We start from the raw sequence: 25,861 nt of genomic DNA, 5'->3' as shown, positions 1-25,861 counted from the left end.
GGATGGATTTTGGAGCCTCTTTGGCTGTGTCTCGGTGCTCATCCTCACTGGGGTTGGTGCTTGGCTTCTGTGTTTTCAAGCTGAACATCAGAGGGTCAGTCCTCTGATGTAGATGGTAGTTTGAGTGTGCTCAGGGTGCCTTTTGGCCTCAGCACAGCTGCTGTATGAGTGTTGTTCCTCCTCCATATACGACCCTCCAGAGGAGATGGTGTTGTAAATTACCACTCCCAGTGTCAGTCCAGAGGATCCAAATCATTCCAAGTCCTTTTCCCCGAGTCCCCGCATCAAACAGCCACTTTAGTTATTGGTCCAGCGGATGTATTTTGTGATGTGCCTAGCAACTCTTTCTTCTGTATCTAATTATCTTTTGTTCTCGAATGGCTTGCAGGCAGAACAAGAGGATTCCAATGGTCCACAGCGAAAGGGTTACACACTCAATGATGGTCCAAGCACAGGGATTTGCCATTACACCTTGAGCAAAACTGGAAGGGCAGGTTTTCCCACAGTCATTTGCATACTACCTAGAGCAAAGGTCTTCTACACACCTCACAGCTTTCAAGATTAAAAAAAAGGGCATATTTGTTAAACACACAAATACAACAGAATTAATTTCTAAAACGCCCCAAAGTACAATTTCGTAGAGTTAAGATTATTTTTATAACCAGGATCTAGGTAGACTAACCTTAAGTTTCCTGGATTATAAACCATTGCCGAGTGCTGAGGAATGGATAGATACTATCCAACCTAGACGAGCAAAAGTCTTATATATGAAGCTTCGATATGGGATTCTCCAGGTTAAGACTTTTACCTTTAAATGGGGCCTCCCGAATGGGAGTAGTCATGAGGCGACCTGTGAGTTGTGTAATATGGAGACTCCGGAAACGCTGGATCATGTTCTTTTAAACTGCATTGCTTATGAGAAACAGAGGAGGAAATGGATCCGACCTATCTGCAGAAACGTTGGAATCAGGAACTGCAATGAAGCAGCAAGACTCTTGAGATCCAGTACGTTACCATATGTTGTTTTTGGTCTAAGCCGGTTTCTACTAGCAATTTCATTCATCAGAGACAAGGCAGGCCTGAGGTTGTAAGCGCTTTAAATCAGGCAAAACTTCCACAGTTAATCCACGGCCCCCAAACTGACAATTGGCACAAGGACCGTAGTCATTGAGAGGTTCCTTAAGTTACCTAGAATGGTCGTTTGACACGTATGAAACTAGTTTTTGGATCCAGTTATTTATTTTCTTTTATTTTAAAAATTCCCCCCTTAGCTAAGCAAAGAAGTGCCTGATGGCACGGGAGGTACTTTTTTATGGGTTTTATAAATGAAATACTGTACTTGATTCTTATTTATTGCTTTTAAGACCAACATCAGATAATTTGTTTTTAGTAGTTAAGAGAATATTAGTTGCTGCTGGAATAATGTGCATTTGTATTACCTGTTTGTACCCCTTTTACGGCTTCTAAATGAATATAGGCACGTAGGAAAGATAGAAAACGTTGGGTCCTAGGGACTGTCAATCACCTTTCAAAAATTAGCTAAACAACCCCTCATCTGATGGCGGTATGCACATTGCCAGGATTTTTAGAGGCATTATGATATGCCAGACGCGAACATTTTTCCAAAAAACATGCACCCTATTTTTATAATGGTCACTATTTGTGCTAGTATATAGTCATTGCCATATAGATTTAATTTTATAGGTATTTTATAATATTTATATGGTGATTTGTATGATGATGTGTATTTTATATTTTTATAGTGTTTTTATTGATTAATTGTTTACTTGTTTAACACTCATATCCACAACTTGCCTATTTGTATTGTATGGCCCTGAGAGAGTTCCGGTCTTGATCTGACTTTATCGTCTTTCTCAAAAGTGCTTTCGTTCCCTTTTAGAAATGTAAGAATTTTGTTAGTATGCTTTTATGGTATTGTTTTGCCGAAATAAAGCTGAAATGAAATGAAATGATTATTTGGCAAACACTGTAAGGTGAGGATAAGTGTCCCGAACAGTGACTTGTTTGGAACACAAACAGCAGTAAATGTAAAACTGCAGATCCAATCAGAAAAGTAACAAGTCTTACCCCTACTGATAAGACATAATCTACTCACTTACAATGGCTTGCCCTCCGGGTCTTTCAGTTTCTCCTCATACTGCAAATAACTTAGAGGGATTGTTAGCTGTAAACGCCAAAAAAGAATAGAAACAGGAAAAAGTAGGCACAGACTAAACTCGGTGGTCACACAGAATTGTGGCAGATTCCCTTGAAATTAGATAAACGTCTAGTCTTTGATACACTCGGTGAAATAAAAACAGGTAACAGGGACGCCTTCATTTATCTAGCTGAGGAAGTTACCGTTTTGGGCAGGTCTACGCACATAGTGAGGTAAGTTTTGTTCTTCGCAAACTAAGGTCCTCCATACATCCCAACTTCTAGTCTGTTTGTTAGGATAGAGCAGAAGTGCTCAGCACCCACATGCTTTGCCCACAGAACTTATCTCTGCACCAAGCATTCTTACCAACTTTGTAGTGCACGCAGCCTTCCATGTCTCCCACCGTCGTCCACCCCTGCTTCTTCTCCACTTCCGGGTCATTGTGAAGAATTTTGTTCCGCAGCCATGACAGGTAGTACACCCTGAGCTTGTTCCTTTTACCTAAAATGGATTAAAATTGGTTGCAAAAGGTTAGTGTCTACGATAAATTTCTCTGAACTTGCATTAAAACAGTGCAGTAATTGTGTAAAGGAAACCAATGGTGAGGAACACTGCACTAACAGACAAAACATCTCACTCTGTCCTACCTTGCCATCAGTGACCTCGCTTTTAAAGAGGGGAAAACTAGTAATGTTTCCTGCACAGCTTTAAAGCTCATTCAAAATGGGATTAAATGAGATGAAAAAAACTTTAGCCCTTATATAACCACTTTTTAAAATAATCAGAACCCATTGTTTTTTCACTGTTAAAAAAGGTTTTTCTGAATGCCGCAAGCCAGATTTAAAGGGAATGATTGACAAAGAAATTTTAAAAATCCACGCTCGCAGCTTCACCGCTACATTTAGGTGTACATTTTCGGATTTCTAATATTCTCCAAGGTTTCCAGGAGTGCGTCTTGGAAACCGCAGCAGCTGGTGATTCCCACGTGTAGTCTTGGAGACCGTGTTATTCACTTGCCGCAAGCCTCCAGCTGATCCTTCACGGTATGTGCATTGGTCAGGAATAAATGTTGCTTGGGAGCAGTGAATGAATAAATTGCGGCAAAGGCCAAGATGCCAGTTCAGTTCATGTCTACCTGTGAGTGCATGAGGCAGTGGTGCTATGGATTGAAGATCAAGAAGAGAGACTGGAGTATGGTGTGTCGGCACAGATCACGCAAAAGAGTAAAGAATCTCACCGAGATAAACACAGCAAGCACAGAAGCTAGTCCTCAGTCTCTGTCAGTGTCAGATTGAACACAGGAAGAGACCAGATCTCAGTGGTGCTGTCCATGCCTGGTTTGCATACAGAGCAGGGAATGAGCTGCGCCCTATTGCTGGGTCGGGTACCCATCATCAGAGAAAGACTGAAGCCGGGGGTCCTTACCAGAGATGGTTATGAGCAAGTTGAGACCCTCTAAAACGTCCATCTGCTGGAAGCGCCTTCGGTTGATCAAGCTGTACACCTTCCCCTGTCCACTACGATCGAGAAGCATCAGCCCATTCTCTGTCCCGACCAGAAGGTTCACCCCTAAAAAGAGGACGGAGAACACAAAGCACTCAGAGGAAAAGAGGCAGAGCAGCAGCAATCAACAGGCATTACTTGAATCTTCAACTGTCACATAACAGCAACTAATGCTTATCATCTGAACCTTCCACAGTCATACAAAAATTCCATATTTAGACAAAAATGCACAGCCCTAACTTGAAGCTTCCATAATCATTTAACAGCAATAAGACGCCTTTCCTTCAGGATTTCATCCTCGGAAAGAAGCTTGAATGGTCGACACTTCACCCATTCTACTCAACCCCAACAAACAGTATAAAGAGTATGGTTTTTGGGGGCCCAACTGAAACTTGATTTCTGAAACGACAATCTGATGGTGGGGTGATGGACGAGAGGGCTACGGGACATGTAACTTGGACTGTTCCCTGTGCCAATGTGCATTTTTAATGTGCTTTATGTGCCTTGTTTTTATGGAGGGCTTGTATCAAACATGTTTAGTGATTCACTGGAAAGGTTTAGAGGTTGGGTAGAAGCCTTTGCTACCAAAACAGTATTTGCTGATTTAGAAACCCTATCTCTTATGGAGAGATGCTTCTCAACTGTAGCATAAACTGATCCAGCTTAGAGGTTGTTGCAAACTGAAAAGGGACCTCATTTATTAGACTTAAACCACCTGAAGCACAGTCGCAATTGGGTTTTTTGGAAATTATGTCTGACTGATAGAAATGCCACTGAAGCAGTCATATTAAGGTTCTGGTAGTGTACCGAGGGGAAGTGTCTAAAACAACTTTTAATGTAAGCTATCTCCTGGAAAGGACTCAGATCTACTCATGAGCGATGGACTCAGGACTACAGCTTGATAAATTGAGGTTGAGAGACCTGTCACACACACACACTTACACTTGTACTGGAAGGCACATGGTGTGCAGTCATGCACAGAACATGCACACAGTGAGTACCCTTGGATGTCTGTGGACCTTTAGGGGAAGAGGACTGACCGGGCACGCATCTTCCACAACCCTCACATGATGGCAATGTGCAAGAGTACCAACTGTGAAACTTTCTCATCTGTGGCAGGTACTTGACATTTCTGAGCTCCATTATGGCTTTTAGACTTTCTTTTTCTTTAATTTGAGAACATTCCTTTCGATCCACGTAAATATTATATCAAGAGAGAGAAACAAGTACTGCTTCCAAAGAAAGAATGGGGACATAAAAAGGAATTAGTCAGTTACCTGTAACTCCTGCATTCCAGCACTGCATCTTTTATAGATTCACACGCTTGAATCCCTTCCCGCTGCTGGGAGGGGAATCCCCAGTATATTAACAGAATTAAACAGCATTAAAATGTTGAAAGGTAAAACTTTGTTTGGTAGCACATTCGTCTCACTGGAAAACCCTCAAAGCTCAGCCAAAGAGGGGAATGTACTAAGCACTCTACTCCCACCAAAGGCGTCTGTATCTGAGATACGGGGCAAGTATGAAGGAGGTAGTGTAGGGAGCCGGAGAACAGGGAGGAGGGATGGTCGAATGAGACTCTATGAAGAAAAACAGAACTCTGCTGATAGAGGTAAACACCTCATCTCTTCTCCATCATTTACTCTTCCATAGATTCACTTACTTGAATCAGAATAGCAAGAGAAGGGGAGCAGGGGCACCTTCAGTGACAGGTTATGCAGGTCGGCTTCGCTCATTAAGGAATCCATCACTTTACTGAGGTTCAGATAGACAAGCATACATATGCGCCCTTCATGAGCTGATGGTGACGTCAGGAGCCAATCGCTCATCTATAGATAAAGCCGATAACCGTCATTTCTCAGAGGTGCTGCTACTGAGGACTTTAGATATTGCCTGTAGGAAAGTGCCACTTTCGGCATGGTTAACCCCCCACTTTTTGCCTGGTATTGATGCAACCTTGACTGAGTGTGTGCTGGGACCCTGCTAACCAGGCCCCACCACCAGTGTTCTTTCCAAAAACTGTACCATTGCTTCCACAATTGGCACACCCGTGGCACACAGCAAAGTCCCTTGTAACAGGTGCCAGTGGCACCAAGGGCCCTGTTACCAGGGAGGGTCCCTAAGGGCTGCAGACTGTGTTGTGCCACTCTAAGGGACCCCTCACCAAACACATGCACACTGCCGTTGCTGTTTGTGTGTGTTGGGGAAGAGAAAGAGGTAAAGTCGACATGGAGAGGGGTTCTATGCTCACAAACCACGGCCTGTGGCATAGGCAAGTCACCCCTCTAGCAGGCCTTACAGCCCTAAGGAAGGGTGCAGTATAACACAGGTGAGGGCATAGCTGCATAAGCAATAAGCCCCTACAGTGTCTAAGTCTATTCTTAGACATTGTAAGTGCAGTGTAGCCATATTAAGTACATGGGCTGGGAGTCTGTCATCATGAACGTCAGAGCTTCATGATGACTTCACTGAACGCTGGGAAGTCTGGTGCCAAACGTCTCAGCACAATAAACCCATACTGATGTCAGTGTTGGATTTACTGTACAATGCACCCAGAGGGCATCTTAGAGAAGCCTCCTGTATTTTAACCAACCCTTTAGTGTAAGGCTGACCATTCTGTGCCAGCCTTCCACTAAAAGACGGGTCTCTGGCCTCGTGTGGTGACAGCCTGGGTGCTCTCTGAGGACAGAAACAAAGCCTGATCTGGGTGGAGGTGCTTCACTCCTCACCCCTGCATAAACTGTAACACATGGTAGTGAGCCTCAAAGGCTCAGGCCTCCTGTTAAGTGCCCCAGGACACTTTAGCTAGTGGAGATGCCCTTCCCCTGGAAAAGTTCCACTTTTGGCAGCAAGTCCGGCAGGAAAATTTGGTAAAACAGGAAGGAGTGACCACTCCAGCTAGGGCCACTCCTAAGCTGTCAAGGGCTGAAGTGACCCCTCCCTGCAGAATCCTCCATCTTGGTTCAGAAGACAGGGACCAATAGAGTTAGGAATGTGCCCCCCTTCCCAAAGGGAGTGGGCACAAGGAGGATGTAACCACCCTTAGGGACAGGAACCATTAGCTACTGCCCTCTGACCCATGTAACACCCCTAAATCTAGGATTTAAGGGCTCCCACCTGAACCCAGCTCACGAGATTCCTGGCAACCTCAAGACAAGAAGAAAGAAGAAGGACTGCTAAGCCGAACCCCCAAGAGTGAAGACTCCAGATGATAACTGACTTGGCCCCAGCCCTACCGGCCTGTCTGCAGCTTCAAGGACTCTGCTACCAAAAGGTGATGCATCCTGCAGGACCTGCAACCTTTCCAAACCCCCCCAGACGACTTCTTGCCAAGCAGAGGACCAAGTACTCTTGAGGGAGGCGGCTCTGTCCAGAAGAAACCATACAAAAGGTCTCCTGAAGGGACCCGGATCCGTGAGTCCTACCCACTCTGCACCTGACGCCCACGGCCTATGTCCAGGTGGCCCACTGGTATAGAGCAAGTCGCCAGGCGAATCCAACCTTGTGTCCACCCTGGGTTGACCCCTCCTTGCCAACACGACAATGCCTGCAGCCTAAATCTGAAGGACCCCATGACCGTGAGAGAACTGGATGAATATTCCCGACACCTAAAGGTACCCCTGCGCCCGTAGCTCCCTGGCCTTGGGGAATCCGACCACCGGTCCAGCCATGTTCACCAGATGGCCCTCCTCCTTGTCCAGCCTGTGGTTTCCCAAAACCGACCCCTTGGACCCAACCTGCAGCATCTTTGTGCTGGTCCCCCGATTGAAAAGCATTGGGAGCCCGACGCTGTGCTTACCATGCACCCAGCTGCCCCTGTGCCACTGAGGGTGTGTGTTTGGTGCTGATCTGAGGCCCCCCAGTGCTCACCTAAACACTCCAGGTCTGCCCTCCAAAGTCACGGGTACTTACTTGCCAGCAGATGTGTTTCGGAGTGCCCCCAGTCTCCATAGGATCCCATTCTAAAACTGCCTTCAAATTTGATCTCTGCACCCATCCGGCCCCGTGTTGCTGGTGGTGTAAGTTTGGTGTTATCCTGAACCCCAATCTGTGGAGATCCTAACCACGGAGACTGGAACTGTAAGTCGAGTTCTTACCTGAAAAAAATGCACTAACGGGGACTGTTCTGAAAATTGCACTGGCAACTTTTAAAAGTACAAAGTGTTACTTGCCAGTAAACCCTTTTATCTGCCAAACTAAACAAAGTGATATTGATGTACAAGTTACTTACCTTCGGTAATGAAATATCTGGTAGCGACATATTCTAGTTGCAGGCGTCAGACTGGATCCGGAGATTTTTCTTTGAGCAATACCCTTGCGCGACGGAGGTGGCGTCGCAGGCGTCGTGGTTGCTGTGATGACGTCGGGAGTAGTACATAGACGCCGCCCTCGCGCAGGGACGTCAGTTTCTTTTAATGACTTTCCACGCCTGAGCGCAGAGCCGCTAAGAACACTGAGATTGGTGCGCCAGAGCTAAGGACCTGAAAGAGGGAATACCTGTCCCTAGAAATCAGTATGCAAGCGGGGAGGATGGGTGGGCGGTAAGGAATCTGCAACTAGAATATGTCTCTACCAGATATTTAGTTACCGAAGGTAAGTAACTTGTACATCTGATAGAGACTTCTAGTTGCAGATTCCTTACCTTAGAATAGATACCCAAGCAATGCCATCCTCAGTGGTGGGCCGCGAACCAAGATCATACTAGAAAGTCCTGCAGGACCGAACAACCAAAGTAGCCGTCCCGACGGACCTGACTACCCAGGCAGTAATGCTTAGCAAACGTGTGCAGGGACGCCCACGTAGCTGCATGACAGATATCCAGGACAGGAACTCGGCGGGCTAACGCAGTGGATGCAGCAGTTGCTCTGGTAGAATGAGCCCGCAATCCTTCAGGAGGTTGATTTTTAACCAAAGCATAACACATTTTGATGCAAAGAAGCACCCATCGAGAGATGGTATGCTTTTGCACGCCTTCCCTTTCTTCGCATCCACATAGCCAACAAATAGTTGATCATCCACCCGGAAATCGATTGTACGATTGAGGTAGAACGGCAACGCTCTTTTTGGGTCCAGATGGTGGAGTCTCTCCTCCTCATGGGAAGGATGTGGGGGTGCGTAGAAGGTAGGCAAAGTGATGGACTGGCCTACATTAAATGGTGTAACCACCTTAGGAATGAAGGAAGCTCTAGTGCGTAACACCACTTTGTCAGGGTGTACAGACAAGTATGGAGGCTTTGAAGAAAGGGCCTGAAGCTCATTCACCCTGCGAGCAGAGGTGATAGCGATGAGAAAAACAGTTTTGAATGTGAGGAGCCGCAAGGGACAATTATGCATTGGCTCAAAGGGGGCACACATCAAGTAAGTAAGTACAAGATTAAGATCCCACTGAGGCATGATGAAGGGAGTGTGAGGAAATAAGTGGGTGAGTCCCTTCAAGAACCTACTCACAAGAGGAGATGTAATGAGTGAGGGCTGATCAGGAAGCCTAAGAAAGAGGGAAATGGCAGACAAATACCCTTTAAGGGTGCCCAATGCAGAGCCCTGCTAAGAACCTCTGAAAGAGGGGCAGAAAGGGGGTCAACAGATTTTTGGTGCACCATGCCACAAATTTATTACAACGACAGGCGTATACAGTTTTAGTCGATGGACGCCTGGCTGCCAAGACAACATTCCAGACTTTGGGTGGAAGGGCAAATGTCGTCAACTGTTGCCGCTCAATCTCCACGCATGAAGGCAGAGGTTGGTCAGGTTCGGGTGGAGAATCGTCCCCTGCTGCTGTGAAAGAAGATCCGCCCGAAGAGGCAGTCTTAGTGGAGGATCGATGGACATGCTCAATAGCTCTGGATACCACACTCGCCGAGCCCAGTCCTGAGCCACCAAGATAACTTGGGGCCGGTCGCACTTGATTTTCTTGAGAACTCTGGGCAGACGAGGGATAGGCGGGAAGGCGTAAAGGAGGCCGGAGCTCCACTCGAGAAGTCTCTGAGCGAGTGCCACCTTGGAAACTCCAACCCGCAAAATAGCTGACATTGCGCGTTCTTTGCGGAGGCGAACAGATCGAACCAAATCTCTCCCCCCCTTGAGAAAGAGACCTTGAACCACTTCTGGATGGAGACGCTATTTGTGATCGACAGTGCGTCGGTGGCTGAGTTAATGTGCTCTGGCGCTGAGAGAGCCCGCCGGATGTTGAACCATCAGGGTAATGCCCTGATGTTCCAGCCATGTCCAAAGGCGTAGTGCCTCCTGACAAAGTGTCCAGGACCCTACACTGCATTGTTTGTTGCAGTACCACATGGCAGTAGTGTTGTCCGTGAACACTTGCACCACTTTTCCTTTGAGAGAGGGAAGGAATGCTTTCAACGCAAGCCTGATCTCCCGGAGCTCCAGCATATTATGTGGAGTCCCGACTCCGCCGGAGACCAGAGGCCTCTGATCTCCGCCTCTCCCAGGTGGCCGCCCCACCCCAGAAGTGACGCTTCTGTCACTATAGAGAGATCTGGTTGGGGAAGGGAGAGGGATCTGCTGTTGACCCAATCGGGATTCGAAAGCCACCACTACAGGTCTTTCGCAGTCCCCTCCGAGATCTGGACCATGTCGGAGAGATTTCCCTGATGCTGCGCCCACTGGAACTTCAGGTCCCACTGCAGAGCCGGCATATGCCACCTGGCATGTGTTACTAGCAGGATGCAGGAGCCCATAGAGCCCAGCAGCCTCAGAGTCAGTCTCACCGAAACCGAAGACCAAGGCTGAAACATCGGAATCATAGCCTGAATGTCTTGGACTCGCTTTTCGGGAGGATAAGCCCAAAACTGCACTGTGTCCAGAACAGCTCCGATGAAAGGGAGCGTCTGAGAGGGAGCCATATGTGACTTCAGCACGTTTATAGTGAACCCCAGTTGGTGCAGGAGGTTCGCCGTTTTCTGAAGGTGGAAGACAACTGTCTTTGGTATCAGAAAGTAGTGGGAATAACAACCACAACCTACTTCTGGCACAGGGACCCTTTCTATAGCTCCCTTGGCCAAGAGAGCCGCGGCTTCCTGGCGGAGAAGCACCAAATGATCCTCTGAAAGATGATGCGAGGATGGTGGCATGTGTGGTGGTGCAGATTCCAAAGGGAGGCAGTAGCCCTTCCGAATGATCTTCAAAACCCACCCGTTTGTGGTGATATGTTCCTAGTGGGGCAGGTGATGGCGAATCCTGCCACCAACTGGATGGGATTGAGGGGACGGACTAGGAGGGTTTGGAGGATTCAGCGGGAGCAGAGGCAGAATGGACAGGCCTCTGGTGCCCTGTCCCACGGCCACATGGGATTCCGCATCCACAGCCATGCATAGGCTGTCCAGCGTGAATGGCATGGTAGCTGGGTTGAGGACGCCATAGGGTGCCCCTTCCGTGTCCACGAAAGGGACGAAAAGCGTGTGGCGGAGGAAAGACCAAGGGACCGAGCTGTAGCCCGGGAATCCTTGAATCTCTCCAAGGCCAAGTCCGCTTTGTCTCTGAAGAGACGAGTGCCATCAAAGGGCATGTCCATGAGTGACTGTTGGACATCCTCCGAGAAGCCAGAAGTACATAACCAGGCATGGCGCCGTAAGGCCACTGTCATCGCAACCGATCTGCCCAGAGAGTCGGTGGTATCCAGCCCACAACGGATAGTGAACTTTTCCGCGTCTCTCCCATCTTTCACTGCTTGGGAGATGATAGCATGGGCCTACAACAGTATCTGCGGCAGGACTTGCACAACCTTATCCCACAGTGAGTGGGAATAACAGCCCAAAAGACATACAGTGTTCACAGACCCCAGTGCTAGGCTGGAGGAAGAAAACAACTTCTTACCAAATTGTTCCAGCCTTTTGGATTCCCTATCCAGGGGTGCGGTAGGGAACGCCTCAGAAGAAGAGGAAGCCTGGATTACAAGACTCTCAGGCGTAGGATGTTGGGACAGGAACTTTGGGTCGTTCGGCGCAGGTCGATGGCGGCGAGCAATAGTCCTGTTCACAGGAGCCCCTGTGTTGGGTTTCGACCATGTACCCAAAAGGACATCAGTGATGGCCTCATTAAATGGGAGAAGGGGTTCCGAAGTAGAAGCCCCAGGCTAAAGCACTTCCGTCAGGAAATTAGACCTGACTTCCACAGTAGGTAGCTCAAGGCCAAGGACCTCAGCCGCCCTACTAACCACCATACTATAAGTAGTTCCCTCCGCCGTAGTGGTAGGTAGGAGAGAGCATGCCAGCGTCTGGAGAAGTAGCCAGACCACTGGCTTCGCCCAAGTCCTGTGCCAAGTCCATAATAGGGTCATCCTGGTATTCAGAAGGGTCCAGGGACCCCTCCAATTCCTTCTCGTATTCATACCCATAGGAAAATGGGTCTGTATCCGACCTCGGGCGTATAGGGCCCACTGAAGCCATGGCGGCATCGGCCGACGCTGCTCCGACTCCGAGTCGTCAGGGATAAGAATTGGTTCGACGTCTATAGTAGGCACTACCGACGTCGGGAGCGTCGATAAACGACCTGGCGCCGGGGAAGGTGTCGATGGTGCGACTGGCATCGGTGCGGATCTGGGCACGGATCCAGAGGCGACCTTGGTGGCCGGGGCCGAAGCCGTCAGTGCGGAACCCAAAGGCCCCTCAGCCAAACCCCTTGGGCCCGAAGGTGCCGTATCGGGGTTGGCCTGCCCAAAGATGAGGCGCATGGCCTCGTAAAACTCTAAGTTTGGCGGGGGTCGCTCCTGCTCCGGGAAACTCGGGGAAGCGCAGAGTCGACCCAGACGTAGGCTCCGAGGACGGAGGCCTAGTGCATGGACGTTTGTTCCGCGTCGCGTCGGCCGAGCGACGGGGTTAAGTCGGAGAGCGATGGCACTTCTTCGACTTCTTCTTACCTTGACCCGAGGACTTCGAAGAAGACAAGTGGTGATGACTCCGCGACCGATCTCAAGACCTTCCTCTCGAGCGAAACTGGAACCTACGCAGAGTCGAGTCCCGGGCTGCCATTAGCTTTAGGGACCGCTCCCTCAATGCTTTCGGGTGCATGGCCCAATACTCGGAGCACGACTTCGGGTTGTGATCGCGCTCGAGGCACCACAGACAAATGCAATGAGGATCCGTCACCAACATCGTCCAATTGCAGTTCTCACAAGGCTTGAACCTGGTCTTCGGGGACATCTCAACGCACCAAAGTCGTACCAAAAACCTCGACAAAACGGTCGAATTCAGCCAAAAAATAGCCTAGCGTAGCTCTCTCCGGATCAGCTCGTGTCGCGGAAAGAAAATAACTGATGTCACTGTGCGAGGGCAGCGTCTATGTACTACTCCTGACGTCATCCCTGCGACCACGACGCCTGCGGAGTCGACCAACGCCACCTACCAACGTGCAAGGGTATTGATGCAGAGATTTTTCTTCGAGCCAGTCTGACGCCTGGGGGAAAATTCTAAGGTAAGGAATCTGCAACTAGAATTCTCTATTACATACATATGTTCGATACTTATTTGCAAATGTACTTACCTGCAACAAGGTCCTTTGGGTTCTAGAAATAAAGTAACAAGATATATTTTTTCAATACAAAGACATTTGGCCTGGAGTTAGTCATTGAGTGAGTGCCTCATTTATTGACTGTGTATGTACAACACATTCTTTGCACTACCCTCTGATAAGCCTAACTGCTCGACCACACTACCACAAAAGACAGCATTAGTATTATCTACTTTGGCCTCTGTTAAGCCTCTGGGGAACCTCTGGACTCTGTGCACCCTACATCTCATAGTCTATGACTTTGCATTTACTGGACTACTCAGCCAATACCTAATCACACAAATAAATTCCAAAATTGCCTTTAGATTCAGTTGAATTCTGAATTGGAAATTTTTTCTGAATTTTCAAAAGTCCTGCCAGGGCCTTGTTTAAGTCCCCTTTAGCATTTCTTTTTTTAGATTTTAAAAGTTACTATAGTTAGGGGTTAGTAGCTAGAAGTAGTTTTTAGTTCCTAAAAGTAATCCCCCAACTTTAGCAACAAAATGAGCAGCTCAGAGGACATGTTAGCAGGGGTGGTGGATGCCATGGAGGCTTCTTGAGGTAGCAGTGGTAGAAGTGGCAGCAGCAGTGAAGGCTTGTTGTGGCAGTAGAAGTGGCAGCAGGAGTGGAGGTCTGTTGTGGTAGCAGAGGTGGTGACAGCGGTGGAGGATTGTTGAGGAAGCAGAGGTGGCGGCAGCAGTGGACGTCTGTTGTGGTAGCAGAGGTGGTGGCAGCGGTGAAGGCTTGTTGAGGAAGCAGAGGGGGTGGCAGCACTGGAGGTCTGTTGTGGTAGCAGAGGTGGTGGCAGCAGTGGAGGCTTGTTGAGGAAGCAGAGGTAGCAGAAGCAGAGGTAGCAGCAGCAATGGAGGTCTGTTGTGGTAGCAGAGGTGGCGGCAGCGGTGGAGGCTTGTTGTGGCAGTAGAAGTGGCAGCAGGAGTGGAGGTCTGTTGTGGTAGCAGAGGTGGTGACAGCAGTGGAGGATTGTTGAGGAAGCAGAGGTGGCGGCAGCACTGGAGGTCTGTTGTGGTAGCAGAGGTGGTGGCAGCAGTGGAGGCTTGTTGAGGAAGCAGAGGTAGCAGAAGCAGAGGTAGCAGCAGCAGTGGAGGTCTGTTGTGGTAGCAGAGGTGGTGGCAGCGGTGAAGGCTTGTTGAGGAAGCAGAGGTGGTGGCAGCAGTGGAGGTCTGTTGTGGTAGCAGAGGTGGTGGCAGCGGTGAAGGCTTGTTGAGGAAGCAGAGGTGGTGGCAGCAGTGGAGGTGGTACCGGTGGAGGCTTTTTGTGGTAGCAGAGGCGGCGGCAGCAGTGGAGGTCTGTTGTGGTAGCAGAGGTGGTGGCAGCGGTGGAGGCTTGTTGAGGAAGCAGAGGTGGCGGCAGCAGAGGTGGAGGCAGCAGTGAAGGTCTGTTGTGGTAGCAGAGGTGGAGGCTTTTCTGAGGAAGCAGAGGTGGCGGCAGCAGTGGAGGTCTGTTGTGGTAGCAGAGGTGGTGGCAGCGGTGGACGCTTGTTGTGGTGTCAGAGGTGGTGGCAGCAGTGGAGGCTTTTTGTGGTAGCAGAGGTGGTGGAGACATGGGGATAGCAGCTGTGGCTTCAAAGGCACCACCTAGTGTGGCTGAGGCTCATCTGCTGTAAATGCTGCATAGAATCTTCTGGGAGCTGGACCATGGGAGTGCCTTGGATAACTGAAAGAGCGATAGTGGCTCTGATAACAGTGGCCACACTCTCTGCTCATCGCAATCCTCTGGGAAACAATCTGAGTAATGCCAAGGATGTTTAAATTCTTGTCCCAGATCCCAGGGTTGACACCGGTAATCTAGTGGAACCTCAGCCTGTTCACCAGGACCATAGCCCAATATATACTGCACATTCAGATGGGGCAGGAGTACGAGCTTAGGTGCTAAAGAAAGACTAGCAAGCACAGATGTCAGCAATGTAGTTGTGGAAGACACTGGTGAGGTGGGCGTTGTTGAGAAACCAGATGAAGCACCTGCTCCTTGGATGCCAAGGGAAGGCTCATAAGTTGACAATGGTTTAAGCAGAAAAGATGTCTGAGAAGCTCGACCTCTATTCTAAATTGCCCAAAAGAGCATTTCAATTGATTTTGGAAATTTCGTTGGGATGCAGATGTAGACAACACAGAGTTGCTGGGTTTCCAGAGCATCTTTGCAAAATCCAGTGCAATGTATCCAAGCCCTGCATGATGGCCGCATTGACAGGTGAAGTAAGGATGTCTGAAGAATCAAAGCCACACTTTAGGAACTGTTTTGATGCATCTAGACCATCACTCACAAGGTCATTGAACAGCAATTGCAGGATAGGAATCTTACGTTCACTAGTTCCCATAGGGTAAGGACATACTAGCCTTCATGGCAGATGTCATTAGCTATACAAAGAGTCAAACTGCATGAGGCAAATTATTTGTGACCTAAAGTGTCATGTTTCTTGTTTCCTTCCTATTTTTTATCCTGTGGGCCATTATAGTCCTTATCATCCCGGGTCAAAGTATTTGAACCTGAACCAAAAACCTTCAAGTGGGGACCCATTGGTCTCTGGGGAGGTGCTCACAATATGGTTCACTGATAACATTTGTCTCCACCCTCTCCTTTGCCACATGGATGACACTTTTCCTTTCAAGTCCTTGCCTGTGCTGAAGTTGGCTCCATGGGTGGCAAAACTGGCACAGAAGAGGGGTTGTGCAAATGAAGGATGGCGCGCAATCCTGTTGCAACTTCTCCACTAGCACAGGTGGAAGCCCGACATCAGGGGTTAAGCTGCAGGAATCACCACGCCTGCAGGACATGACGCTGCCCTCCCTTGGGGAGAAGCTAAGAGTGTTGAGAACCATCCTGAAAAGATCCATCTACATTAGCAGGAAGGTTTTGACCTTCACTGGGTCCGTCAAAGGATTCAGAAACTTTTGTCTCCTCCTTTTAGGCACCGGGTGGGTGAGGGTGGGTCACCTAACATCGATGAAGTCTTTAAGCAGCATCAGAACGCTGAACAGTCTTCTTATGGCTTACTCTGCAAGGCTAAAAGACTGAGGCCCTTTGATAAGGCAACAGATCTAGTTGCTGTTGAACACTGAGGAACTTGTCGATGGGATAGAGAACTTATGACCCTCGGTGAGGCACAGAAAAAAAGTAACTGTTGCCAGCACGCTGGGTGACGCCTGATATATTCTGGTGACGTCACACCAGGAGGCTGTGCCTGGACCCACATGGTGCCGCATGGAGCCACCTGGTGGCGCAGGAGAATCACTGCTGAGGAAGAAGTTATCTGAACTAGTCTGAAGCCTTGAAGGAATATCCATACAATGAGCAATCTGGTGAAATATGTTCCATCAGAAAGGATTGAGAGATATAACAAACCCACCCCAGTTGGCATATGCTTGGACTGCTTGGTGAATGTATGGAAATGAAACAACAACATTTCTATCAGTCTTTAGCCTTAGCTTTCCGTAAAAATATGAAATTAAAATGTGGGCAGAAAACCATCCATGCATACACTTGAGGTCAGCATTTCATATCTCTCTCTCACTGTATGAATCTCAATGTAGTGAATGTTAGTAAAATAGACTCTCACCCCACAGAGCTGCGCAGAGGATTTCAGAGTTGAAGCGCTTCTTGTACTTGCGGATTTCAGGAGTGTCGCTGTGGGGACGTGTGTTGGTGGGGTTGACGTTGACAACCGACCCCTTGCGTGCCTCTAACTTCAGCTGCTCCAGGCGTGAGGCAGCATCACCGCTGACGAAGGATGCTGTAGGAAGGTGAGACACAAAAAATCAAGTAAAAGAAAGCAGCCAGAGGCTCTGCGATATTCAACAGAAACAAGTGAGATAGGGTTGGGGCAAAAACATCATTAGAAATGGAAGAAAGTCTGGGACAAAAGCCCATGAGGAAGGCCGCTGGAGGGAAGTAGTCCTGAGTTAGCATAGGTAAAGTAAGAGACCACACAGATGCTGTAATTAAACAGCAGACTTGAAAGTGAAACTCTGGGTGGAACTGGGACTCATATGATTTAGAATATAATGAATCACAACCGGTTTTCCCCTGGCCTGAGGAATCCTCCATGCAGGCAGCGCCGCCATGGGGATTCCGACCCCCTTCCCGCCAGCCTGGTTCTGGCGGTTTTCACCGCCAGAACCAGGATGGCGGGAACGGGTGTCGTGGGTCCCCTGGGGGCCCCACAAAGATTTTCAGTGTCTGCATAGCAGACACTGAAAATCGCGACGGGTGCAACTGCACCCGTCGCACCCTTTCCACTCCACCGGCTCCATTCGGAGCCGGCATCCTCGTGGAAGGGGGTTTCCCGCTGGGCGGGCGGGCGGCCTTCTGGCGGTCGCCCGCCGGCCCAGCGGGAAACTCAGAATTACTGCGGCGGTCTTTTGACCGCGCTGCGGTATTCTGTCGGGGGAACTTTGGTGAATGACCCCCATAGTGTGGCCATGAATTCTGACTGCACATAGGCGTGATGCCTACATGCAAATGATGCAACTCAAAGAAATAGAGAACAAAGTGCGGACAGATCTGGTAGACACCTTAGAAGATACAACTGTTTTACTAAGTATAGCAGTGATTAAACCTCGCTAGACTCTAAAAGATGAAGAGCGAGAATATTTAGAACTCTCTATTATGGTACAGGTGGTAGAAATAGCAATTGCTGAAATGCAATCCGGCAAAACAGTTGGGCCCAGTAGGTTTCCACTTGAAATCATCAAATGATGTAGCCTAATTCTGTCCCAACACCTCTTCAACATGCACAACGATTCATACAAACAAATATTTTGCCACCAGACCTAGAACTTACCAAATGTTTGGTCATACTGAAGCTAGGCTGACACCCAAATGTATGCAAGTCATACTACTCTCTTTAATTGATTAATATAGACCAAAATCTTTGCCCACGCATAGCCAATAGTTTACCAGGGACCATCCCTAACATATACTTACGAATCACAATGGTTTGATGACATTTCGTACCACAAGTTACTGCATTAGAAGAGTCAAGATGGCTTTGGAATAGGCATATACACCCCCACAAGCCAAGTGCACTGACACAAGTTGATTTGGAGAAAGCTTTCAGTACTATTAGCCAGACATTTTTTTGTTAAAAGAAACAAATTAATTTTGGCCCATGCTTCTTGTCCTATATTAAAACCACATATAAGGTGCATCAAGCTCACGCAAGAGCGACCACTCCCCTAAGCAGCAGGGCTGTCTTCCTCCTCACTGCTCCCTTTGCTTCAGCCATGGAGCCGTTAGCAACCTATTATCTAATGTGATGCAAAGCACTGTGCTTCCATTGGGATGGATGAATCGAAGCTCGAATACGCGTATATACCAAAAAATACACCAGAAAAATGCTAAACGTCTGAGCACAGACTGGTTATCATGTTCAAATTGTACAAAGAAGCACTGGAAGTCAAGGTCAACTGCAGCAAATTCACAATAATCTTGGTTGGACTGCCACTCAGTTTCTGTGCAGACAGCTTTAAATATCTGGACATACACATAGCCACAGGCCCTAAACACAACTGAAACCTCACTATGGCTACTCAAACCGAGAAACTCCATAAAGGCACCAATGGCAGAAACAGTTCACTACAGAACACCGTGGGGAGAAAATCCATGAATAAAATGATTCTACTAACAAAGCTCATATCCATCAGACAGAATGTTCCATTTCACATTCTGCAATGATGGCTCGGCAAAATGCAAGCAGAAGCTTGTACGGTCCTTTGGCATGGCAAACGCCACTGATGGCGTTTAACAGATGCACCTGTTTTGTTTCAAAGGACAGCATGGGAAGGGGTGATTTATGCATGCATTGCTGGGCTGCACAAATTGTTACCATAAATGAATGGCTCTTTGGTGATAGAGAGGACCAAGCACTCAGGCTTGAAGTAAACACACAGGACAAAGTGGGACACTTGGGTTTAGTGTTTGATGTCCCATTCCTACGACCTTGCCGATCAATACCAGGATATCCTTAAAATGTTTGCACTGGGCCCTTCACTGGCTAGAGTGGGCGGGGAAGGCATCACAAGAAACCCCTTTGTGCTGTGGGAAATGGCTACTACATATTGGCAAACTGACAGGGATTGGAAAATAGGCCCTCAAGGGGTGCCAAAATTGGGGAAAGTGTGGGAAGTTAGCCATACGAAATCCTTTGCAACTTTACATACAGGGTTTGACCTGCACAAGTCATAGATTTTTCATTACTGTTTAACGAGACATGCTCTTACACCACACCACTGACCCTCCTGAACACAACCCCTTAAAGCCAAAGTCGTCTTGTGACACTTGGAAATGGGAGGTATCGCTAGGATACAATGCTCCCCAAACACCAATGCAGCAGACAAACACAGAACAGGTGGAAAAATGGAGACTGGGTCCTTTAGACAATGAGGGCTGGAGGAACGCTAAGGTAGCCCTAGAGACACTACAGTATCAACAAAATTACAACAAATACGATGAAACTACTTGCACACAACGTACCTCACCCCAGAAAGAATACGGACATGAGTGTGATTCTTTTTGGCATGTGCACTAGGTGTGGATCACTATTATGCAATTTCTACTACAAGGTATAGGAACGTAATGTAATAAAAGAATATTGTGGTCTTACACTAGAAATTGTATCTAAGTTACTAGGACGACCCACTGAACCCTTCCCTGGACACACTACTGGGAATGTTAGACTAGTAATGTTTGTGTCTGTGTGTGGGAGGGGGGGGTTTAGGAGTAGGTAGGGGGGAGTTGTGGGGAAATAACCCTAATAGTCACTGGCACTCTTTTGTCAAAAGAGACATCACCAGGCCGAGCTCTACCAGAGAGAGAGTGGCTTAGAACTATAAACCTTTGAGGAACTGATTCACTGCCATCACAGGGAGGGTGGCCTGCTGGGGTCACCTGACCACCATGTATGTATTGGATTGCTTTTAAATAATGCACTCTTTTTTATGCAGCCTATTTCCCCTAAAGAAAAATGGGATCCTTTTACAAGAAATGTTATGAGTAGACTGTGGTCCCATGGACTTCTAAAAAAAAAAACAAAAAAAAAACAAAAAAAAACATTTTTTTTTATCATTCACAAAGGGGAAGGGTCCACTGGGTTGAGCCAATGAAGTGTCTCCTTCTCTTTCGAGGGATGAGGCAAAGCAAATATCGCTGAAAGGATAATGGATTGTAAGCTTTGAAAGAGTCATAAATTTAGGCAAAAAGGCCTCTCTCACTGTCAAAACCAGCTTGTCTTGAAAAAAAAAAGTGGAGTAGGGAGGCTGCACTGAACTCAAAGCTCACCCATGCGACAATCGGAAGTTGTTATGGCAAAGAATACAGTCTTCAGAATGAGGAGGCATAGAGAACAGCTGTGCATCAGCTCGAAGGTAGCGAACATTAGGAAAGTGATGAGCAAATTAAGATTACACCGTGGAAACACAAGGAGTTTGGAGGCTACGGGAATATGCTTATCAAACCTTTCTAAACCACATCCCAACAAACGACCTAAAGACGGCTGGTCTGGAAAATGCAAAAATGTCACACAGGGTGACAAACAACCTTTGATAATGCCGACATAAAGTCCTTGCTGGGCCAGAGTTGACATAAACAACAAGACATCCAACCTCTCCCACATGACCTCAGACCAGCAGTGATGTATTCCTCACTATTGTAAAGTTTGGGTGGGGCAGGGAGAGAGGTCTGCTGCAGGTTCAACTGCGGCTGAGCAGTCAACAAAGCAGATCTTTTGCAATCTCTGCAGAACCTGACAATGGGCCCGCTGAGACTTCAGGTTCCAGTATAGATCTCACATGACACATGGCATAGTCCACGGGCAGGATGCAGAAGGCCTCAAGGCCCAGATGTCTCAGAGTCTCTCTCCCTTAAGCCCATGACTGGGGCTGAAACGTCAGAATCATATCCCAAGTGCTCTAGGCTCGAAGTGACAGAGGGAAGGCCCAGAATCGCAACTTATCTAAAGCAGCATTTGTGAAGGAGTCAGGTGTGACTTTGCCATATTGACAGTGAACCCCAACAGTGTCAGGAGGTTCGTTGTCTCTTCGGGTGGTCCGCAACTGACTGTGGTGAAGCTGTCTTTAACAGCCAGTCGTGGCGGTGGCGGAGACCTTCGAAGATGTGCTACGATCATCACCATCACTTTTGTGAACACTCCAGGAGCAATGGGAGGCCGAAGGGGAGCACAGAAAGTTAGCTTCACACGGCAAGTAGATTCTATGGGCCTGCAGGACGGGTACATGAAAGTAGGTGCCCTGCAGATTATAATCACCATCAAGTCCACTAGATCCAGGGCAGAGAGAACCCCAGTCAGTGTAAGCATCTGAATTTGTCCTTCAGCCATTAAGTCATTTAGAAAGCGTACCTTTAACACAGGGCAAAGACCTTCGTCCTTCTTCTGCACAGGTAGTTACCAGAAGGGCAGGGGACTAGGACATTCGGTGCCACTGGGGGCCTGGACATTGTCTTCTTGATCTCCGGGTTGCCTCTTGCAGGGGCAGTGGCGCTGCTGGTATGTTAAACCTCTGGAGAATCCCAAAAGGGATGAAACTTGTGGAAATTGCCTAGCAAGAGTAGAAAAAACGAAGGAGGGCATAGTGGCCCAGCTCACTTTAAAGCATTCCAGGACCAAATCAGTCTGTCGAGAGGCATGTCTATAACTGATGCCTGCACGTCTCCAGAGAAGCCTGTGGCTCTCATCCATGCATAATGCAGCAGACCCACGCTAGTTACAACTGCTCTGCCCAACTAATTCGTACTATCAAGGCTGGAATATATTACATGTCTGGCCGCATCCTGACAATACCCGATGGTTTGAGCTAAGGAGGTCCTAAACTCTTCAGGGATTTTTGGTAAGATCTTGCTGACCATGTCCCAGAGAACATAACAAGCAAACTGAGATTGGCCAACTGCAGGGCCAGGCTGTCCATGGGAATCCCTTGCTTCCAGGGTGCATCAATTCTTTCTGACTCTCTGCCTGGGGACAGTGATAGGGAAAGAATTGTGGTTTCCCCTGCTGGTGGAAGCTTCAAATATCAGACTTTCTGGGAAAGGGTGCTGAGTTAAGGAATCCGAGACGCGTGGTGCTGGTCTGTGGCATCTGGCTACCTCCCTGTGAACTGGTGGGAAAGAAGAAGGCTTAGCCTGGGTGCCCAGTGATATGTCCATCTGAGTGTCACTGAATTGCAGTAGCGGTCTGGAGGAAGCCTGTCTAGACTGCAGAATTTTAGTTAGAGCTTTTGTCTTAACTTCCATGGAAGTACTTTTCAAGTCTAATACTTCAACTGCACGACGTATCACCGTAGTAACAGAAGTACTCTTCCTTGCTGATAGGCATGTGGGGAGGGGATTGGGTTTTGGGACTCAGCGTATTCTTAGGGCCCGAAAGCAGTTCAGAGGACGCGAAAGACACACAATATGGAATTTTTAAGGAACTCAATCTGTGAAACGTCGTTGTCAATGGCCCTAGAAACTCAGGGTGTATCGGCCCAGTTGCAGAATCTGCTCTCATTGTGGGACCGTGAGCAAGACAAAGATGCTCCCTCACAACTTCTCAGGCAGGCAGTGGAGGTTTGGGATGAATCCTGCTTAGCCTTCTTGTGCTTCCACTTACCTGATGACTGACACAGATCCTCGTCGCAGGAACAGCCCCGGGTCTCACTCGGTGCACCACTCAGTGTTGTTCCCGGAACCCATAAGCCAGAGAGATGTCTTGTGTGGGTTTGTGACAGACAGACCAGACAAAGCTTAACATTGTAGTTTTAGGAAGGGGTGTGATCCCTTGGACACTAGTTTTTGTAGTAAAAACTTGTCAACTGATTAAATAAAATGGGGGAGCGAACTCCAGATCCACGCACAAAGATACAAAAACAAAGGAATATACATCAACGTGTAAGGGTGGCAGTTATATGCAGCTCCATCACCACTTCCAGGGCGAAACAGAGCTGCAAGGCACCACCTATGGGTGCAGGGGCAATGTTATTTGATATCTTCTGGATCCAGTCTAGCACCTGGGAATATTCTAAAGGTGAGGATCTGCACTTAGAAGAATTCATCAGAATGTGGGCTATAAAAATTAGTTGGATTTGCCATCTCCAGTTTTCCAGATTTCATTGGACAGTGAAGAAGCAGGAGGGAAGATAAGAAGAGAAACTCTGCTTGTGAATACGACTAGAGTGTCTTGCAGGGTTACAAATTACCTGTGCAATTCTACAGAGAAACCCCAGCCCTTCGCCTGGGACCATCCTAGTGACAGAAAACAATCCACAGTAATCCATGTTGGTGTTCCTGCTCAGGTAATCTACTTGAGTGCTGTGTATTTCAGTATCATTTTAAGAGTAGACACAAACTCACCCTATGAGGTTGCAGTCGTACTCAGCAGGCATTGTCTTTACAGCTAAGTAGGCAAGCGTTGAAGGCAAATGACAGTGAAGGAGGTCTGCTGGGATTCTGACAATGGCTGTGATAATTTAGAATCGGTTCAAAGACCAGTGCATTTCGTAGGTGTAGATAGATGCACAAGCCATATGCCTTTCACAAGGCTGGAAGAATCCAAGCTAAAGTGATCATCTTAAACCAAAATGTTGCTATTTTGTGAAATCTTCTCTCTAGCCTTAATTGATCACAATCCAGAAGAGGTGGACTAAAACAACCGGGATTAATTTAAAGTCGACCCACAGGCTTCAATGGTAAATTAGGCATTTTGGGATGGTGAATAAAATGCCATATCTCAAACAAAGTGTTGTGTCAAAGTTTGTAGGTCACTCTCATTTATTGTATGCTTTCATAGGCAATGCCCAAGGGAGGGCCCAACCTTTAACATCCAAGGGAAGAGTGTGTGGAAACTGGGGGACTGTTATGCATAGAGGGCAGAACCATACAGTACCTGCTATGGGGATTGTATCTCCACTACCACCGGAAGTCTGGTAGATTCCTAGATCCACAAACATTGTGAAGGAGCTCTTCCCGGGGGCTTTTACAAGCCCCCTAGACTGGTACTGAAAGAAAACAAACAATGAGAGGCCATTTAAAGTCCATTACTTCCTGTGAGATCTTACTGCCAACACCAGCTCAATGACTGCATTTATGAAGCTACGCTACCCATCTCCAATATACACTAGCTTTCTTTGGAATTTTTGCCTTGTTTCACAGTACTTTTGCCCAACTGTAAAAATATAAAGGAACACTGAGAAGCCAATGCAGGACTCGATGATCACAAATCGGCTTACGTTTTGAGAGGAAATGCCAGAAAAGCTTGCTACTGACCTGCTACATAACAATACCCAAACCAAAAGCAGGAAAAGGGGATACAAGATTGTGTTTACATCAGGACAACATAATCTGTATCTTTTGTTTGAAAACTTTCAGCAAAGCTTGGTTGATGAACTGAAAAGGTCCAGCAAGTACTGCTGGCTGCAGTGGACAATGATGTTTGCAAAGGCCTATCAGAAGAACCTGTGTTGTGGCTCTCTACTTTAAAGAGGAGGGAAGGAGGAGCCATTCTGTGCCAGTAAGTAAGGGTTGTTGAGTGGTGGGAAGTCAGAGGAATCAGGAAATAAGGAGAGAATCGTGGCAAAGCAAAGGCATGGCCTGGAATGAAGAGTGGCATGCGTGACACATTTAACTTGGGGATAGCTTAACTTTGGGAAGGCAAAAGATTATCATGGAGGTGGGGCAATGGTGCTGGGCACTCAAACATAATTACAAAGAACAAGGGGCAATGAGGTATTTGATGGGCCCCGCAATTGCATTCTCACCCATACTGAGCGGAAGGCTGATATTGGGGATAATATCCCTGCATATAGGGATAATAAAAAGGCACCTTCACCTACTTTGTAGCACCCCTGAAAATGTTGCTGTGTCCGTGCCTATTTTCATGGCCTGCAAGCATCATAAGTCTTGCCAAACAACTACTGGCCACTAAATGGCATGTACAGTAAGTACCCTCAACTGAACCTCTGATCGCGGTTGGTGCCATGTAGCACGGCACATCATGTGAAGAAGGCTGTCATTGTGGTGTTAGAAACGTTTAGTGACATCTGGAGGACAAATGATACTGATTCCCCTTTCTTCAAAATGTTTTTCACTTGATCTTAATAGCCTTCAGAGAACTAGCGAACATAAGGGGCCATGTCATCCCCCAGCTGTCAATCATAATAAGAAAAGATGGTGCTAACTTTTGCCATTTTCATTTCTGTTGGTGCAAACGTACAAGTTACTTACCTTCGGTAACAATATATCTGGTAGAGACATATTCTAGTTGCAGATTCCTTACCTCCAGGCGTCAGACTGGATCCGGAGATTTTTTCTTCGAGCAATATCCTTGCTCGTCGGTCGACTCTGCAGGCGTTGTTGGCCTTGTAGTCACCGTGATGACATCGGGGGTAGTACAGTGACACGGCCTCAGCGCAGTGATGTCAGTTTCTTTTAACGACTTTCCACGCCAACGTGCAGATCCGCGAAGACCACTGAGATTGGTGCGCCAGAGCTAAGGTCCTGAATGGTGAATCCCTGTCCCTAGAAATCAGTTTGCAAGCAGGGAGGATGGGAGGGCGGGTAAGGAATCTGCAACTAGAATATGTCTCTACCAGGTATTTCGTTACCGAAGGTAAGTAACTTGTACATCTGATAGAGACTTCTAGTTGAGGATTCCTTACCTTAGAATAGATACCCAAGCAATGCCACCCTCGG

General features: G+C 47.7%; 1 protein-coding gene across 7 annotated transcripts in view; it reads right to left on the bottom strand.

Annotated features, from left to right (window-relative positions):
- The window catches only part of MINK1 (misshapen like kinase 1), a 503,992-nt gene that overhangs the window by 61,930 nt on the left and 416,201 nt on the right, over positions 1-25,861 (bottom strand). For all 7 annotated transcript variants that reach the window (XM_069215741.1, XM_069215740.1, XM_069215743.1 and 4 more), the window contains 4 exons: positions 24,057-24,168; positions 16,740-16,913; positions 3,584-3,727; positions 2,525-2,659 (listed from right to left, as the gene is read on the bottom strand). In XM_069215741.1, the coding sequence (XP_069071842.1) occupies positions 2,525-2,659; positions 3,584-3,727; positions 16,740-16,913; positions 24,057-24,168 (565 nt within the window). The remainder of the gene's footprint in view (positions 1-2,524; positions 2,660-3,583; positions 3,728-16,739; positions 16,914-24,056; positions 24,169-25,861) is intronic.

The sequence above is a fragment of the Pleurodeles waltl genome, chromosome 12, assembly GCF_031143425.1.
Source record: "Pleurodeles waltl isolate 20211129_DDA chromosome 12, aPleWal1.hap1.20221129, whole genome shotgun sequence".
NCBI lineage: Eukaryota > Metazoa > Chordata > Amphibia > Caudata > Salamandridae > Pleurodeles > Pleurodeles waltl.
Note: the sequence above shows the minus strand (reverse complement) of the source record. Positions and strands in the feature narration are given on the sequence as shown.